The sequence below is a fragment of the Chamaea fasciata genome, unplaced genomic scaffold (genome assembly GCF_029207755.1).
Source record: "Chamaea fasciata isolate MVZ Bird 193981 ecotype frontalis unplaced genomic scaffold, bChaFas1.0.hap1 SCAF_16, whole genome shotgun sequence".
NCBI classification, from domain to species: domain Eukaryota; kingdom Metazoa; phylum Chordata; class Aves; order Passeriformes; family Sylviidae; genus Chamaea; species Chamaea fasciata.
Window position 1 is genome coordinate 9,313,148 of NW_027094101.1, and position 16,680 is coordinate 9,329,827.

The following is a 16,680-nucleotide window of genomic DNA, read 5'->3' on the forward strand; positions in this document are numbered from 1 at the left end:
TTTTCTGCCCGTTTTTCCAAGCTTCTCCCAATTTCTTCCCCGTTTTCCCCATTCCTGCCCGGTTTTCCCAGCTTGTTTCTGCCCGTTTCTCCGCATTTTCTCCCCATCCCTGCCATGTCCCCTCACGCACATGTTGGCCGTGCCTGACACAGCAGCGCCGCTTTGCAGAGCATCCTCCCCTTTTCTGCCTATTTCTGCCCGTTTTTCCAAGCTTCTCCCAATTTCTTCCCCGTTTTCCCCATTTCTGCCCATTTCCGCCCGTTTTTCCCCCCGTTTTCGCCCGGTCCCCGCCGTGTCCCCTCACGGCCCGCCCCGCCGGGCCGCACATGCTCGCTGTGCCCGACATGGCGGCGCCCATGGCGGGGCTGCGCCGGCGGCTCCCCGGCCGGGCCCGAGCCCCCGATGGAGCTCCCGGAGCGGCTCCCCCCGGTCCCCCCGAGCCCGGGCCGGCTGCCGCGGCCGCGCCGCTTTCCCCGGGCTCCTTCTGGCTGACCCGCATCGTGCTGCTGCGCTCCATTGCCTTCCTGTACTGTGAGTGCCGGGCCGGCGCTGCCCCCGCCGTGTCCCCGTGCGGGGACCGGGGAGGGCGCCCGGGGAGCGGCCGGAGCTGTGCCAGGGAGGGTTGGGGGAGAACAGGGAAAGCTTTTGGGGTTGTTTTTTTTTTTCCTCTCTTCTCCTAAGGGTGCTGGGGCGCTGAGCAGGTTCCCCAGGGAGTGAGCACATTCCCGAGGGTGCCGGAGCTCCAGGAGCCCTTGGACACCGCTCGCAAGCACGTGGTGACATCCCTGGGGATGTCCTGTACGTGATCCTTGCGGGTCCCTCCCACTTCGTTATATTTTATGATGTTATGCTCCTTGTGGGTCTCCTCCAGCTCTGCATTCTCCATGATCCTCTTCTTTCCCACTGATTGCATTGACTGGGGAGCGTGTGGCTGATGGCTGGACGGGGCTGGTGCTGCTGGAAGCTGAAGGAGAAGTTTGCTCCCACCACAAGTAACCTCTTAGCAGAGCTGCTTGGAGCTGCTCGTCCTTTCCCTTGGAGTTGTGAGCTCACGGTGCGAGAGAGGAACTCTTTGTCTTATTGCAGCAGCAGGACTGGAGGGACAGATGCCATCCCCGGGTGCCAACACCACCGACAGCCAGGACCTAGAGTCAACATGACCTTAAAATATTCCACAGTAAAAGCGCTTTCCAGCCTCTGCCGTGCTCGTCTGCCTCTTGCTTTGGCACTGAGAGCTGTGCTCAGAGCCCGCTGCTGCGCCGCTTAAAAATATTTACAGTGAAACCCAAACTGACAAGTAACACACCACGGTACAAATTCTAAACTTGCCCCAGATTTGTCCACAGAATCGTTTAGAATTTGTAGCCTGCCAGCCTGCTTAGATTATTTCGCATCAAAACCGTGCAGGAGTTTGTAGTTTCGTATGGTTTTGACACGTGCTCTGGTTCTAGTTTGGTTTCAGCTCTCGGTGAAATGCGAGGTTATGACTCTTTCAGTCAAAATGAAAAGCGATTCCGATATTCCCCCGTGTGTAAATCCAGGCTGCTGAGTTTCACGTGGCTCAGTTTGCAGTTTTTCCTTATGAAAAAATGATTAGTGCTCTGTGCTGTGCCTTCGGGTGCTTCCCAGAGGTGGGTTTGGGGTGATGAATGTGCCAAAGCTGGGACCAGAGGGGGGTTGGAAGGGAGCGGGGGCTGCCCGGAGGGCTGGAATTGGTGGAAATCAAAGGTTTGGGACCTTGTGGTGAGTGGGACAAGGATCTGATTGGGGGGTCAAGTGAGTTACAGGTGGAAGTGATTGAAGCTGACGGGCTGCAGGAGAAAAGGAGGCTGGGAGGGGCTGGGCCAGGGGCTGAAGCTGAGCCTGCAGGGTGGTGAGTAAATGTAGGATGTGAAAAAAAGAGGGAGAATTCTTTGTGGGGCTTTTTCAAGCGGGAGGGAGGGTACACCATGGAGTGGCTGAATGGTGGGGAGACCCTAAAATGGTGGAGTGGAGTGAGGAAACCCTTTGGAGAGTGGGGTGGCAGAGGGGAGAGTTTGAGGTGCTGCAGCGGGGCAGGAGAAGGTGGAGCGGAGGGAAAAGTTCACCTGCTTGTTGTGCAACTTGTGCTTGGCTGCGCTCAGGCCCCAGGGCAGTTCTGCTGCTGGTTTGGGGTGAGCCAAAGCCAGGAGCCTGGGCCTGGTTTGAGCCAGGTCAGATTCCTCTCCTGGCAGTGCAGGAGAGGTGCCCCACAAGAACCTGTGGGGTGGGAAATGCTTGTTGTGTGTGAGCAGGCAGATTCCCTCCGACACAGCCCCGGGATGCTCCGGAGAGAAGCAAGGTTGCCCTTTGATCTCTTTGGAGAGCCCTGGGTTTAGAAACAGCAGAAAACAATTCTGTGCCTCTGTGCCAAGCTGCTCTTACAGGTTTTTGTGGGGTTTTTTTTTCTGGAGATGGAAGCATTTACTGTGACAGCTGATTTTTCTCCCAGACGCGGCGATTCTGCGTGCCGGGGCTCAGACTCGCTGAGGAGACGGTTGATGCCGTTGTGACAGTTTGACATTCCTCAGCCGTGGGATGTTTTCCCCCCTTCTTTCGTTTCACCCTTTTATGTGTAACCCTTTCCTTCCTGCTGGGCTGAGCAGTAAATCCTCCGGGGGGGGGGGGGGGGCGGGATTTGTGTTAAGGTATCAAGGAATGTGATCGGAGCTCCTCTGGGAGCCGAGCGATTGTTCCCCTCCTGGGTGGAAAGGGAGGGATGGCAGAGTGAAGAACCTTGAGGGTGGGATGGAGAGAAACGTGATTTGGGGTGTGCAGTGGCCCCAAAGTGTGCTCTGAGGGCGTGTCACCTCCTTCCAGCCACCACGCCATTCCCAAGGGGGTGTTCACTGCCTGCTGCAGGCACGGGAGATGTTTTCCCTGTGGAAGGAGGACAGGCAGAGCAAGGCAGGTGTGGAGTGTCCTTCTGTGTGCCCTCCCTTCTCCCCCTCCCCCTTTGCTTGCAACAACTCTCCCCCTTCTTCTTTTTCTGTGTCTTTTGAAGGGGTTTTCCAGAAGCAGCCCGGGCCTGGGAAGTCCCTGGCAGAGCAGCTGCTGTGTGAGAGGCAGGTTGGAGATGGGAGAGGATCTGAGGATTTGGAGAGGTCAGAGAGCAGCCCCACCTGCTGCTGGCAGGAGTGGGAGGGAAAGTGGATCCAGCTGGAAGGGTTCAGTGAGGTTTGGTCCTTACAGCACTGTGCTGTCCCTCCATCCCTTGGGAATTGTCTCTCTCCGTGTTTTCCTGGTGGCTCCTTCAGGTCCTGCAAGGCCACAGTGAGCTCAGCCCAAAGCTTCTCCTGTCCAGGCTGAGCTCTTCCAGCAGAGCTGCTCCATCCCTCTCCTCATCTGGACTCTCTCCAGCAGCTCCACGTCCTCACTGTGCTGGAAGCCCGGGGCTGGAGGCAGCTCTGCAGGTGTGGCCTCACCTGAGCAGGGCAGAGGTTTGGCCAGGTGTCGTTTGGAGGTTTGCAGCTTTTCCATCCTGGTCTGGCCCTGTGTGTTTGTTCCCCGTGACAGGGGTCGGTGTTTTGGCAATCCAGAAATACTTTGAGGTCTTGTTGGGAGTGCTCTTACAGGTAAATAGCTGGTCCCAAAGCTCTAGACAATAAATGTGCATTATTTGCTCCTCTCACCCTCCTTCTAAATCATTTTTAAGTGCCCTTTTTGGGTGATTACCATCATCAGATCCCAGCTGTAGCAATTTCAGAAATTAGATACCACCCTCCCCGATCCCAGCCAGGCTCTGCGGAGAGCTTTGAAATAAAAGCTATTATTTAAATCCAGTTTATCTTCCTTCTCCTTATGTATTGTTTGATGGTATTTTTCTTTCCTCAGCGCCAGAGCTACGGGAGGTTCGAGCTCCTTCTTCCTAAATCTGAAATCCAAAGCTCTCTCGGGGGGTTTGGCTTCCTGTAGGCTCCTGCCTCTCCCCGGTGTCCTTCCTCCTCTCTTTCTCTGCCATCTCCTCTGCTTTCCCTTCCCTCGGTTTTATTAAAAGTAGCTTTCAGCCTGCCTGGTCAGGATTAGAGGACATCTTCGGGCACTTTTGCTGCCCTGATAGGTTTTGGGTCAGCTCAGTGCTCCTTAGCAGGGCTGCGCAGCACCAGCAGAGCATCAGCTCTGGGTTTGCTGAGCTGCTGCATCCCCCTGGAATGGGAAAAAAAAACCCCAAAGGTGGAGAAGGGAATCTCTGTCCCAGTTTTTTCCTCGCCCAAAGGCCCTCTGGAGCCTTCCCATGACATCCTCCAGTTTTGAACAGCCTGAGACCCCAAAGGGAAGCTTTTTCTATTCCCACACCTTTCCAAACAGGGAGGCAGCGGGGAGATAAGCGCTTCAAACCACCCCAGAGTGTTCGGCTCGGCCGTGGAAGGCAAGGAAGCTAAAAAGGTGTTAAGAGCAGAGCGCTTTGTTATGTGTTTGTTTCTGGTTTTTGTTTTGGTTTGGTTTTTTTTTTTTGCGGGTGCTTGGCTTCACCCTTCGCTCAGTGCTCCGGCGTTGTTGCTTCTGCCTTGCAAAACTTCGCCGGGGGATTCGTCAATCGAAAATTCGTTTGATTCGTTTCTCTGGTAATAAAAAAAAAAAATACCAGGAATGCTGTGCTCTTTCTTCTTTGCAGCGGCACAACCTCATCTTGCAGCCTCCAGCTCGGGGCATGTTCAAATGCCTCCTTGGGTCAAAGGGGCACTTGACAAACTGCTCCAGGCAGAGGTTCTGTGTGTGTGTGTACAAAATGTAGTTTGGTTTTCCAGGCAAAGCTCTTGTGCTCTTGGTTCAGTTCTTCTTGTGGTTTGGGCATTAAGGAAAAGTTAAGACTTCTGTTAACAAGAGAGGGGGAAGAGAGAAAAATCCATATGACTGGAAAGTTTTGGATTTCGCATCTTTAAATCTTTCCTGAGGCACGAAGAATGGGATTCTCTCGTTCTCCTGCCACGACAGGACCGAGGGGAAAAGGAGCCGAGGTGCCAGGGAAATGGGGATGGAGCAAATCCCTTTGGATGGGGACGCTTTGGGTGGTGGTTACCGGCACCATGTGGGATTGAAGAGGGAACACGCCGGGTTCGGAGGTGGAGGGGGGAGTTAATGGAAAAGTACAGCGCAGCACCTCTCGAGGTGAGGATAAGTAGGGAAGGTCTATTAGCAGCCCCGGTAATTTGCATGTATTATGTAAAGCTCAGCTGGCAGCGGGGAGAGCTCCCATGTGAGCTGTCAAAAGGCTCCGCAGTGGGAGGCAGACCTGGAGCTGCTCCGCTCCACTCCTGCCACCTGCACAGCCCGAGGAGTGCCAAACCCAGGCGGAACTGAGCGCTCCCAAACCCTGGAACTGTCCGTGAGAAAGCACGGGCAGTGAACCTCGAGGTGATGGAAGCACAGAGGAGTTTCTCCCAGGTCTGGAGGGCTGCAGAATCCCAGGGAGGAGCGGCTCAGCGTGTCCCAAGCCCTGCAGGGTGCTGCTGGTGGTGCCACTCAGTGCCCAAAGTGGAAGCAAAACTGTTTGAGCTGGAGGGAGTGGAGAGTGCAGAGTGGAAAATCCCCACACACGAGGCCACAGGGAGAGAGGTTCCAGAATAAGGGCTGAGGAAGAGGCGCAGGCTTTGGGGGAAAAGGGACTTTTTATAGCCCCTGACCAAGCCGAGGTCAAAGGGAAGGATCCTGGAGAAGACAGCAGGGTCTGTTATATTGAATCGAAGGCTCCGGTTTCTCTGGGGTTCAGGGAGAGGAAGCAATGACAAGCTGACAAATAACTTCCCTTTTTCCTCTCCTGGATCTGGGCATCTCCCGATGAACAAATTCCCTTTTTCCCCTCCTGGATCTGGGCATCTCCTGATAAACCAATTCCCTTTTTCCCACCTGGATCTGGGCATCTCCTGATAAACCAATTCCCTTTTTCCCACCTGGATCCGGGCATCTGCAATCCTTTGCAGTCCCTGTCTTTGGTTTCAGCTCTTCCCCGTGTCCGGCAGCCCCGAGGAGGGGGAAACTTCGGGAGATGGAGCAGGGGTGGGTGGAAGTGGGGGCTGGATGAGGGACGAGCCCTTCAGAGGTGCTCCAGGAGATGCTGGAGATGGGTGGAGAGGGAGCCTGGAGCACGGGGAGTGTCCAGGAGAGGGAGCTGGATCCGGGATGGAGCCCTGGAAACGTGAGCATCATCACCTGGCAGGGGAGGGATCGAACGCGGGTGCGGATTGCTCTGGGGGAGCTGAATCCTCCCGAAATTCGGGCTGGTGCCGCTGGGTTTTAATTGTGCATGGCGCTGTGGGGGAACGCCAGCGGCAGGAAATAAAAATCCCGGGAGAAAAAACCCCTTTGGAGCCCGAGCTGGGCCATCCTCAGATCCGCATTTCATGGCAGCTCCAAGCCAAGTCTTTGCTGCCTGCAGGATTTTGTCCATCCAGCTCTGCTGGAATTGCTGCTGTTTGGTTGGTTTTTTTTTTTTCCTTCCTAATTTACCCTTTCCTTGTTTGTCTCGTGTACGGCACAGGGGTCTAATTTGGACTTTTTTTTAGGCAAAAACCTGCTCAGCATTTATGGGTTGGGGCGGCAATTCTGGAGCGTTTAGAGGCGAATTTGATTAGCACTTTTGGGAAAGCTGTGCGGCAAATTGCAGTGTTAATCACGGGAAATCGAGCCACGGAGTTTTTAAAGGCAGAACTGGCTTTCAGTTGGCCTTTTTAAAGCCAAAAATGAAGATATTAAGCTGTCTGAAGCTCAGAAGAATTTTATTTCTGCTGGTTTCGTGTCAGGCTTTGTGATTACGCAGTGCTGCCGAGCTGAGTGTTGGTAGAGAAAGATGGATAAAATAGAAAGCAGTTAATTTATGTTCCAGAACTGATCCTGCCGTGTTGGAAATAGCCTTTCTCATGTCTCTCCCCGTCCATAATCGAGTAGCACAATCAAAGAAAAATGTCTTTTATTCGTAAAATCGTTCCCCGCGTATAAAAGATGGATGGGAAGAGACACAACCAATTAACTCCCGACTTCATCGTGCCATCCCTGGGGTTCAGGATCTGCTGGAATCAAAGGGAAACCCTCCCAGTGACCTCTGGATGATGACTCGGAGTGGCTCTTAAACGAGGATAAACCCCGTGGCTGTGTGCAGAGAGAGCTGGGGGAGCGTTAAGTGGATTAAGTGGAACCCACTGGAGACCTTTGTCTGGGGAACGGGACTTTCAGTCGGATCCCCCCGGGGCTGCAGACTTTTGGGGTTTGCTGCTCCAGACTTCAAAGCGACGGGAATTTGGGCTCTGATTTCACACGGCCTCTCTCTCTCCCTCTCTCTCTCCCCACCAGTGAGAGACGGCAGATGAACGCCAGGATTGTTGTTTGCAGAATGCCAGCATTGAGATAAGGGGAGGAAACAGATTTGATCATTAACCGAGGAGGATTTGGGGAGGGGAACAAATTGGCTTTTCCCAAGAGCCCCTGTGACGTGGCTGGTGTTTGGGTAATGTTTGAAGGATGGGTAAATTAGTGGATGCAGCCCTAATCAGGAAATGTTGGCCTTCCTCATTTCTCTTTTTTTTTTTTTCCTTCCCTGAGACATGGAGATTACTGGAGTTACAAACTGCAAATTGGTGACTGCAGGAGAATGCCTGAAATATGAGATAATGCCTAAAAACTGCCCAACTTTCTCTGTAGGACATCAAATGCTAGGCCTGTGATCTGTAATTAAATTGCTGATGTGCTGTTAAAAAAAGCAGCTGGCTGCTCTGAGATTGGCCAGGGCAGGAGCACAAACACTATAAATGGGACAGCTGGAGGGACATGGGGAAAAAAAAATGGGAATTGAAGGGATGGGGAAAAATGTTGTGATTTTGGATTTCCAACCCTCCAGGGTGTGAGAGGATGCAGAGGGTCAGAGCTGCTGTTTTGGGCAGTGGTGGTGGTGAACCACGAAATCAAAGAATCGTCTGTGCTTGGAGCAGCTCCGGGGTCCTCAGCACAGGAAGGAATTGTTGGAGCGATTCCAGAGCTGCCCCAAGGGCTGGAGCCAGGCTGGGAGAGCTGAGGGTGCTCACCTGGAGAAGGGAAGGCTCCAGGGACACCTCAGAGCCACTTCCAGAGCCTGGAGGGGCTCCAGGAGAGCTGGAGAGGGGCTGGGGACAAGGGCTGGAGGGACAGGACACAGGGAACGGCTTTAACTGGAAGAGAATAAACTTAGATGGGATTTTGGGCAGGAATCCTTCCCTGTGAGGGTGGGGAGGCCCTGGCACAGGTTCCCAGAGAGGCTGTGGCTGCCCCTGGATCCCTGGCAGTGTCTAAGGCCAGCTTGGAGCAGCCTGGGACTCATTAACGAGGTTCTCTGAGCACCTCATTAACGGTGCAGATGAGTTTAAGGTGTCTCGTTAACAACACTGAGGTACAAAGTGTTTTCAAAACAAGGAGAAGATTCTGGTGCTTGGTAGACGCTCAGGTGATGTTAAATAAAGGTGGAGATCTGTTGTTCTCCAAAGCCAGGACAGGACTGACACAATTCCCTGTGGTTCATAGAAACCACGAAATCCTGGAATGGTTTGGGTTGGAAGGGACCTTAAAGCTCATCCAGGTGCGACCCAGGGAACCTTTTGTTGGGCACTGTGGTGGATTTTGATCGGGAGAAGGACTTGGGGATAAATTTCTTCCAAGAATTGCTTCTCCGACTCAGGGTTCAGACCGTCTCCCTCATCCTGGGTGATTCCTCACGCAATTTTTCCCCCTCTCCTTGTTCCCCTGCAGCCGTGGCCTTCCTGGTGGCCTTCCAGCAGAACAAGCAGCTGATAGGAGAGAAGGGGCTGCTCCCCTGCAAGCTCTACCTGCAGGACATCAAGAAATACTTCAAGGGCAAGGTGGGCCTGGATGCCCTGAGCTATGCACCCACCCTGCTCTGGTTCCTGGACTGGTCTGCCATGGACAGCACCTTGGACTGCCTGGCCCTGGCTGGCCTGGCAGGGGCGGCCTTTGTGCTGCTGACTGGCTGTGCCAACATGGTCCTCATGTTCCTGCTCTGGCTCCTCTACCTCTCCTTGGTCAACGTTGGACAGATCTGGTGGGTTCCTAGTCCCTCTGCTCCGCTTTTCCCTCGTCTTGGCTCCTCTGCCTCTCCCTGGTCAACGTTGGGCGGATCTGGTGGGTTCCCAGTCCCTCTGCTCTGCTTTTCCCTCGTTTTGTCTCCTCTGCCTTTCCCTGGTCAACGTTGGACAGATCTGGTGGGTTCTCGGCCCCTCTGCTCTGCTTTTCCCTCGTTTTGTTTGTGGTACACATGGATTTTTCTCGTTGAAATTTGGATTTCCAGTCCCAATTTGTGGTTGCTCCTCGGCCGATTATCCATGGAGGGGTGTGGGATAAGGACAGCACCTGTAACAAATGATTTGTGGGACTGTCCCAGCTCTGCCTTACCTGGGATATCTTCCTCTGTTCGTTGATGCAGGGTTGGATTTGATGCTCCTTCCCACTGAGGTTATTCCAGAACATTCCAGGCTGCGCTATCCCAGCTGTGCTGTGCTTCCCCTCGCGGCTGCTGCAAGGGAACTCCCTCCAAAATTTTGCTTTTAGGGTGGGTTTCTCACAGCTGAAATTCTGCATTTCAGAAGAAGACAGAAAACCTTGTTGGGGGGGGGGAAAGGAGAAACCCTGCCTCTGGAAATCACCCTGCGGCAGGGAAGGGCTGGGGTGCAAAAACGAAGGGTTTAGCTTGTCCTTGCCCTTGTTAAGACCCTAAATTGGATTTCATCAGGTCACCTCCCGAGGTGCCGCTCTGCCTGCAGCTGAGGAGGGAAAAGGTTCTGCCACCAAGGGGGATGCCCAGGGATGTTCTTCCCAGATTTTCTGGCTTTACAGCAGGACACCTTTTCCGCAGTGGGGCTCAGTGGATTTAATTTTCAGGATCTGCATGTGCTGCCCCGTTCATTCCCATCCTACTCCAGCTGGAATGTAAGTGGGTGAGGGAGAACAGCCTCTGAAAAGCTCCATTCTCTGAGCTCTTAACTCAGCATGAACCCAAAGCTGTGAAACCAAGCCACAGAGCTGGAAAAGCAGCTCGGTGGATGGTTTTCCATTGGCTGTTTCCAAATCATTCCAGGATTTCTTGTCCATTTTCTAGACGTTTGGATGTGAAAGGGCAGGAATTCAAGCATCCTCCTGCTCTGGCTTTCAGGGATTACAGGAGCAAAACCTGGATGTGCTGCTGGACTTCTTCCTCTTTGTGTTTCTGTTTGGAGGGGAGAAAGAAAAAGAAAAAATGATATCCCAACAGCTTCCCCCTGAAAGTGCCGTGGTTTTGGAGCTGCAGTGACTGGAGGTTTGATCTCTTAATTCCTGGAGCAGTGGGATAATTAAGGCAGGCTCTCTTCATTAGTGCCCACAGCTCTCTGGAGTGTGCTGCTGGTGTAGAGCTCTTACAGTTTTATTCATTTATTTATTTTTTTTTAAATCCACTTGGAATGTGGTTTTTTGTGCCTTGGAGCAGCGTGTGCCGTGCTGCTCCCACTTTTCCTGGGGGTGCTGCTGGCTCCTCTGCCAGTCCTGCAGGACTCTTGAGGTTTCCCCCCAACAATCCCAGTTGTGCCTGGTGAACTCTGAGGTTTTGGCACCTTTTTTAAGGAAAATGCAAAGCCTGGGGGATACAGGGAGGAGCCTTTCCCTCTCCTCCCCCAACCCACATCCAAGCCCTGTTCCTGAGCGGGGGGAGAAGCTCAGGGATGCTCCTGGGGTCCCTTCCCAGCTCCAGGACAAAGATCTGGCCGGAATGCACGTGGATCCTGGCGTTTGCCCCTTGTGGTTGAAAGGGATTGACTCTTGGTGCTTGAGATCAGGCTGGATTATTTTTTTTTCCCCCCTTCCTTCTCTCTTTAAAATTTGGAGGAGGGGGGGTGAAATTTAGCCTGGTGTTCAACAGAAACACACCAAGGGGGGATTAGAGATGTTCCCTCAGCTCCTTTTCCTCTGGATATTCCTCCTTAAACAGGAAACGAGGTGGTTCTTGTGAAGGGCTGAAGGAGAAGGGTCAGAGCAGCCCAGCTCCTTCAGCTGTGTGCTCGTTTTTTCTCCACATCCTCCGGGATGGGTCAAACCCAGGTTATTCCTGCAGTGGGACATGGAATTCCCTGCACAGAGGGATCCTGGCTGCTTCCGACGCAGGGGAACACAGGGAAAGAGCAAAGCAGGATTCCCTCAATTCTCCCTGTCCTCCGGGAGTGGTGGTGGTGGGAAGGGACGAGCTCAGAGTGCCCAAAACCTGCACTATTGGCCTTAAAATTTAGGCTGGGCTTAAGAGCAAGGCTGGCTTTCAAAGTCCCTTGTCACCCTGGTTTGTAGGTGAGGTGAGATGGAGCACTGGCTGTCTTGCTCCCAGTTTGGGGCACATTGAGAGGTTTTGGTGAGTTCTGTTGCTTCCCCAAAGCACCTGCAAGAGAGCAGAGCTGTCCTAAAGTGAGGGAGGACAATGTCAGGCATTCCTGGCTGGAGTGATGAGGCAGCTCAGCAGAGGGTGGCTGAAGTGAGGAGGAAATTCCTCCTGTGCCCCAAATTTAAAAAAAAAAAAAAATAAAGCCCTCTGTGGCTGAAAATAAAACCATTATTTGGAGTTTTTGTACAACCCTGCTGTCCTTATTCACTGTCCAGCCTGGGCTCCTGTGAGCCGCCACCTCCAAAATCCTGTGCTGAGCTTCCCTGGGAAGCCACTGCAGGGAAAAGGCAGCAGGGATGGAGCTCTCCTCTCCAGGCCAGTGAGGGACAATTTATTCCTTTTATCCTCGCCTTTTTTTTTTTTTTTTTTTTTTGTCCATTTTAATTTTAAATGTCCCCCTATTTGTTTTGGGCTGCTGGAAAGGAGCAGCTCTTTCAAGTGCTGCCCAGCTTGGCTTGGGCTGAGCCAAGGGGAAGCTTTGGAAGAGCAGAGTGTGGCTTTTGAAGGGCAGGACACGTCCCCTGGCCCCACCTGGGGGAGATATCCACCAGCCTGGGGACAGCACGGCCAGGACTCCCCAAAAAACCCGCCCAAAAGCCGTTCCCCCGAGCTGTTTGTGGGGTAAAGGAGCGTTTTGGCAGCCTGAAATCCCAAGAATCGTGTCCCTTGGCTTTGCCAGGTTGTTGTCCCTGACTCTGAGCAGGCTGAAGTAAGATGTGCTTTGGTGGTTCTCAAAATGAAGTGGCCTTGCAGTGAAATTTACTGAATTGTTGTTGTTGTTGTTGGTTTTGTTTTGGTTTTTTGGTGGTTTTTGGTTTTTTTGGTGCAATTTTTTTGGGGGGAGGGGGGTTGGGGGTTTTTTTGTTGATTTTTTTGGGTTTGGGGTTTCTTTGTTTTTGGGGTGCTTTTATTTGGGGTGGGTGTTTTTCGGGGAGTTTTTTTTTGTTGTTTTTGGGTTTGGTTTTTTATTTTGTTTTGTTTTTTGTTGGGTTTTTTTGGGTTTGGTTTTTTTTTGGTATTTGGGGTGGTTTCATTTGGGGTGGGTCTTTTGGGGGTTTTTTTTTTTGGTTGTTTTGGTGGTTTTTTGTTTTGGTTTTTTGGGGTTTTTTTTGGTGCCTGGGAACCTCTGCACCTTGGAATGGGGCAGTTTTTCTGTCATTCTGGGCAGTCATTTTTTTGTCCAGTCTGTGCAGACTGAACCTGGCTGTGTTTGGGGTCAAGGCCACCCATGTGATGGTGTCACGCTTCCATCAGGAGCTCAGCCTGTCTGCCTTCAAATACTGGAATTTTTTTTTCCTTTTCCTCCCCCCCCCATCTGCCACTTTGAACTTGTTTTTTTTTTTTTTCCTTTTGAAGTAGGAGACTTGTCAAGAAGCTCAAAACCTGCCAGAGGAATTTTTAATATTTAATATCTGACCCCGTTGGGTGAAGTGCTGAATCGCTGTGTTCGTTTTAACCTTGATTATTCCTGTCCTTTCTGCTGTACTAAAATAGGAGTAAAATGAGAGTTGTCAGAGAGTAGAAGCTGTTTAAAAGATGCTTTTGAAAGATTTTTGTGGGAATTCCTCCTTTTTTTTTTGCAGCCTGCAAATCCAGCTTGTCCCGAGTGTGCAGCTCCACAGGTCCCACACAAATGGCTTTGCCTTTCCCCCCATTCCTCCCTCCTGAATATTCCTCTCACGGATTTTTATCCATTTCAACAAGAATATGGGAAAAACTCGTTGGTTTAGTCCAAATCCTTGTTGCAGGTGACGTTGTTTGTGGGGATGAGCAGGGAGAGGCTTCCAGCGGGAATTAAATCAGTTCTTCTGGACCAGAATCACTAAAGTGACTGGGTAACTCCGGGATAAATTCCCTTTTATCCCCCAGTGAAGGTGTCTCCAGAGAGCCTCTTACATTTTCTGACAGAAACAAACTTTTCAGCTGCTCTGCCACTGATCTCCTGTTGTTTCCTCCCTCCCAGCATTTCCAACTGGCATCTGAAAACCCTGGAAACCCTTCCTTCCCCTGGGTCACTGTGTTCCCAAAGCTCACTGCCCACTGCCAGCCAGCACAGATTAAAACAAAACAAAAAAAAAGCCACCCCCAAAGCTGGAATTGTGGGATTTTAAATCCTGTTGCCTTTATTTCCTTTCGAGATTCTGGTGGAGTTACAGGAGCTCAAGGGGAATAAGTTAAACAGGCCAAGAAATAAAATGTTCCGGCACGAGGTGGCTGCAGGGCTCTTTGCAGTGGGTTCTTCCCTCGTGGAAAAGGGGGGTGCAGCTGCTGCCAGCAGGGATTTGGGGTGCAAAGAAGACCAAGGAGGTATTTGGGGTGAAAAAGAGACCAGGGAGGCATTTGGGGTGGAAAAAAGAAGACCCAGGAGGGATTTGGGGTGGAAAAAAGAGACCAGGGAGGGATTTGGGGTGGAAAAAAGAAGACCCAGGAGGGATTTGGGGTGGAAAAAAGAGACCAGGGAGGGATTTGGGGTGGAAAAAAGAAGACCCAGGAGGGATTTGGGGTGGAAAAAAGAGACCAGGGAGGTATTTGGGGTGGAAAAAAGAAGACCAAGGAGGTAATTGGGGTGGAAAAGAAGACCCCAGTACTTGGGGTCCAAGAAAGACCCAGCAGCACCTTTTTTATCCTGCAAGGAATCTGCAATGTGCCCTTTGGAGCCCCAAAAACTGCTCAGAGGGGAGGAGACGCCTCAGTTCCTGCCCCCGAGTTCCTGCTGGAACAGAGCAGCTGGGAAGTTTCACGTTAGAGGAGATTTTTGGAAGGACAAAGTGTGCAGCAGGTCAGGAGGGCTTGGCTCTGAGGCCAAGGTGATTTAATTGCGATTAAATGAGTGTCCTCAGGAGTTCATCTGCAACAGAGGAAGGGCTGGTGTGTGGTGGAGGGTTTGGGGGGGTTTATTCTCATTAAAAAATCACTTGAAGCAGGCAGGATTCAATCAGGGTGAGCTGGGGTTGGGTCAGGCTGAGCTCCAGTGCCTGCTGGGGCTCAGGAGATGCTCGGGATGTGTTTTCCCTCTCCAGGAGGGCGTTAGAGGCCATGAAATGAACCCCTTCCCATGGATTTTCCTCTGATTCTCTACACCTTTGGGTTTGTCCGGAGTCATCCAGCCCAGTAAAGGTTGGAGACAGATCTCTGAGTTTCTCCTTCCAGGGTGTGAATCAGGGCTGGATTTGGTAAAACATTCCCATTTTTCAGCACGTTGGTCTGTGATGGTGAGGGCACAAGGGTGTGGACGGAATCACCCTGGAGTGGTTTGGCTCGGAAGGGAATTTAAGGAATGGGAAGAAATTTAAGAAGGGAATTTAAGGATGATCCCATTCCGCCCCTGCCATGGCAGGGACACCTCCCACCATCCCAGGGTGCTCCAAGCCCTGTCCAGCCTGGCCTTGAACACTTCCAGGGATCCAGGGACAGCCAGAGTCTCACCATCCTCACATTCCTTCCCCATATCCCAGCTCACCGTGTCCTTGGGCAGTTGGAAGGCATCCTTGCTTTTCCTGTCGCTCCATTCCTCATAAACCCTCTCTCCATCTCCCTTGCAGGCTCCCCTCAGGTCCTGGCAGGTCACAGTTTTCGCTCACCCCGAAGCTTTTCCAGGCTGAACTATCCCAGCTATCCCAACTCCATCCCCCTGCCCATCCTGGGGGCTTCCCCTGGCTCTGTCCTGATGGGGACAGACGGAAAATCCCCCTGTGAGCTCCCAGCCGCAGCAGGAATCAGTGGATCAGGGGTTTTTAAAGCACTTTGCATAATTCAGGAGGACTTTTTTTTAGACCCCTGAAAACTCAGGAGCTGTGTGAGGAAAGAAATGACACGACCTGGGTGTGCTGGGTCTTATCAGGACACGTGGGAAGTTCTCAGGGATCTCTGCACAGGCAGGGATGGATGTGGCAGCTGTGCTTGACAGGGCGACCTTGGCGAGGGCTTCCCATCACTCCCTGTCCTGCTTTATCATGTCTGCAAAGTGAGACAGCCCCAGAATTCCTAACCCGGAGCAGCTTTCCATTCAAGCTGGAAGTGGGAGCAGAAATTCCCATCGTGCCTGATTCCAGTGTCCAGTTCTGTGTATTGAAATATTTTCATCTGTGTATTAAAAAGGAATACCTCAAAAGGAGTACCTTTATCTGAAAGAAATATGAGATAAGTCTGATCACCCAATGTCACCTTGGTGCCTTCGCTAAATCGGAGGTTTTTAGGGCCTTGTGAACAGAACCTGGCTTTATTTCCCCAGCTCTCCAAAATACCCCCCACCCCAAAACAAACAAACAAAAAAAATCAGAATGATCTTATTCCTTTCTCAAGCCTTGGCAGGGGGAGCTCAGGGATCTCCTGACATCCCCTTTCGCTCCGAGCTGCCCTGGCCGCGTCCCCAGCAGGAGAAGCCGACCTCTGCGAACACAGAGGCAGAGCTGCAGCATCTCGGGCGCTGGGGGGGTCATCCTTCCCGCCCGGGAAGGAGCTTTTTCGGCTCTTCCTCCCCGCCCAGAAGAGAGGGGACGGATCGCTTTTCAAAGCGCGCTGCCGGGCGGCCCCGAGCGCTCGGAGGTGGCCGGCGTTACTGGGAACAAAAGGTGGATTCCGTGTGCCGGCCGCTGCCGCGCGGGGCCACCGGGAGCTGATGGAGATCATGAGAAGCGCGCTTGGGGTGAGGGATTGGAGCTGAGTGGTGGCGCTGATGGCAGGGATCAGTCGCTGAGGGGGTTTCTCACCTCCTCGGCCCGGGATCCCGGTGGGATCTGCTCAGCTGGAATTGGGGATTGGCAGAGGATGGGCAGGGGGAGCTGCCGCGTGGCTGGATTAGCGCTGGAGACCTGGAAACGAGGGCGGTGTCTCGTCCTGGGGAGGTGAATGCGGGCGGCACGGGGCAGTCTCGGTCTGCAGGGTGCCGGCCAGCACCGGGGCCGAGCCCAGAGTGATTAATTCATCAACGCAATTAAAGGATTCCTTTTTTAATCAATTCCTGACGCCCTGCTTTCCTGGGCTTTTTACCTGCAGCACCTTTCAGCTGGCAGCAGCAGAGTCACAGCAGTGCTCAGGAGGTGATTCCCACTTCTTCCAGGTCCTGGATCCCGAAGTTTTCCATCAGTGTGCACCTGCTGCTGGAGCTCATTCCAGCCCAGGGATGCTCAGCCTGGGTCTATTCCCATTTCCCCCCTTTTCCCTGGGCTCTGTCCAGCCTGAGGAGCAGCTCCCAGTGGGATTTGCAGGGCTGCCACCTCAGCCTCTCCTTTTGGCACGGGCGGGATTTGACCCGAGCAAACCCCACTGGGGCCTGACAGATC

The 16,680-nt window shown here is 52.7% G+C and overlaps 1 protein-coding gene across 3 annotated transcripts; it reads left to right on the forward strand.

Annotated features, from left to right (window-relative positions):
- Window positions 1-15: 15 nt before the first annotated feature.
- On the forward strand, window positions 16-11,540 carry LOC136297721 (lipase maturation factor 1-like). 3 transcript variants are annotated; one of them, XR_010723211.1, is made up of 4 exons: window positions 16-531; window positions 8,731-9,040; window positions 9,422-9,547; window positions 10,148-11,540. XR_010723211.1 is itself a non-coding variant. In XM_066197867.1 (3 exons), the coding sequence occupies exons 1-3, from the start codon at window positions 327-329 to the stop codon at window positions 9,447-9,449; spliced, it is 543 nt and encodes a 180-aa protein (XP_066053964.1). In that variant the 5' UTR covers window positions 16-326; the 3' UTR covers window positions 9,450-9,587. The 3 variants fall into 3 exon arrangements, 1 of the variants encoding a protein (XP_066053964.1); XM_066197867.1 differs by lacking the exon at window positions 10,148-11,540 and having other exon boundaries at window positions 9,422-9,587; XR_010723212.1 differs by lacking the exons at window positions 8,731-9,040; window positions 9,422-9,547; window positions 10,148-11,540 and adding exons at window positions 872-992; window positions 1,087-2,605 and having other exon boundaries at window positions 447-531.
- The last annotated feature ends 5,140 nt before the right edge of the window (window positions 11,541-16,680 follow it).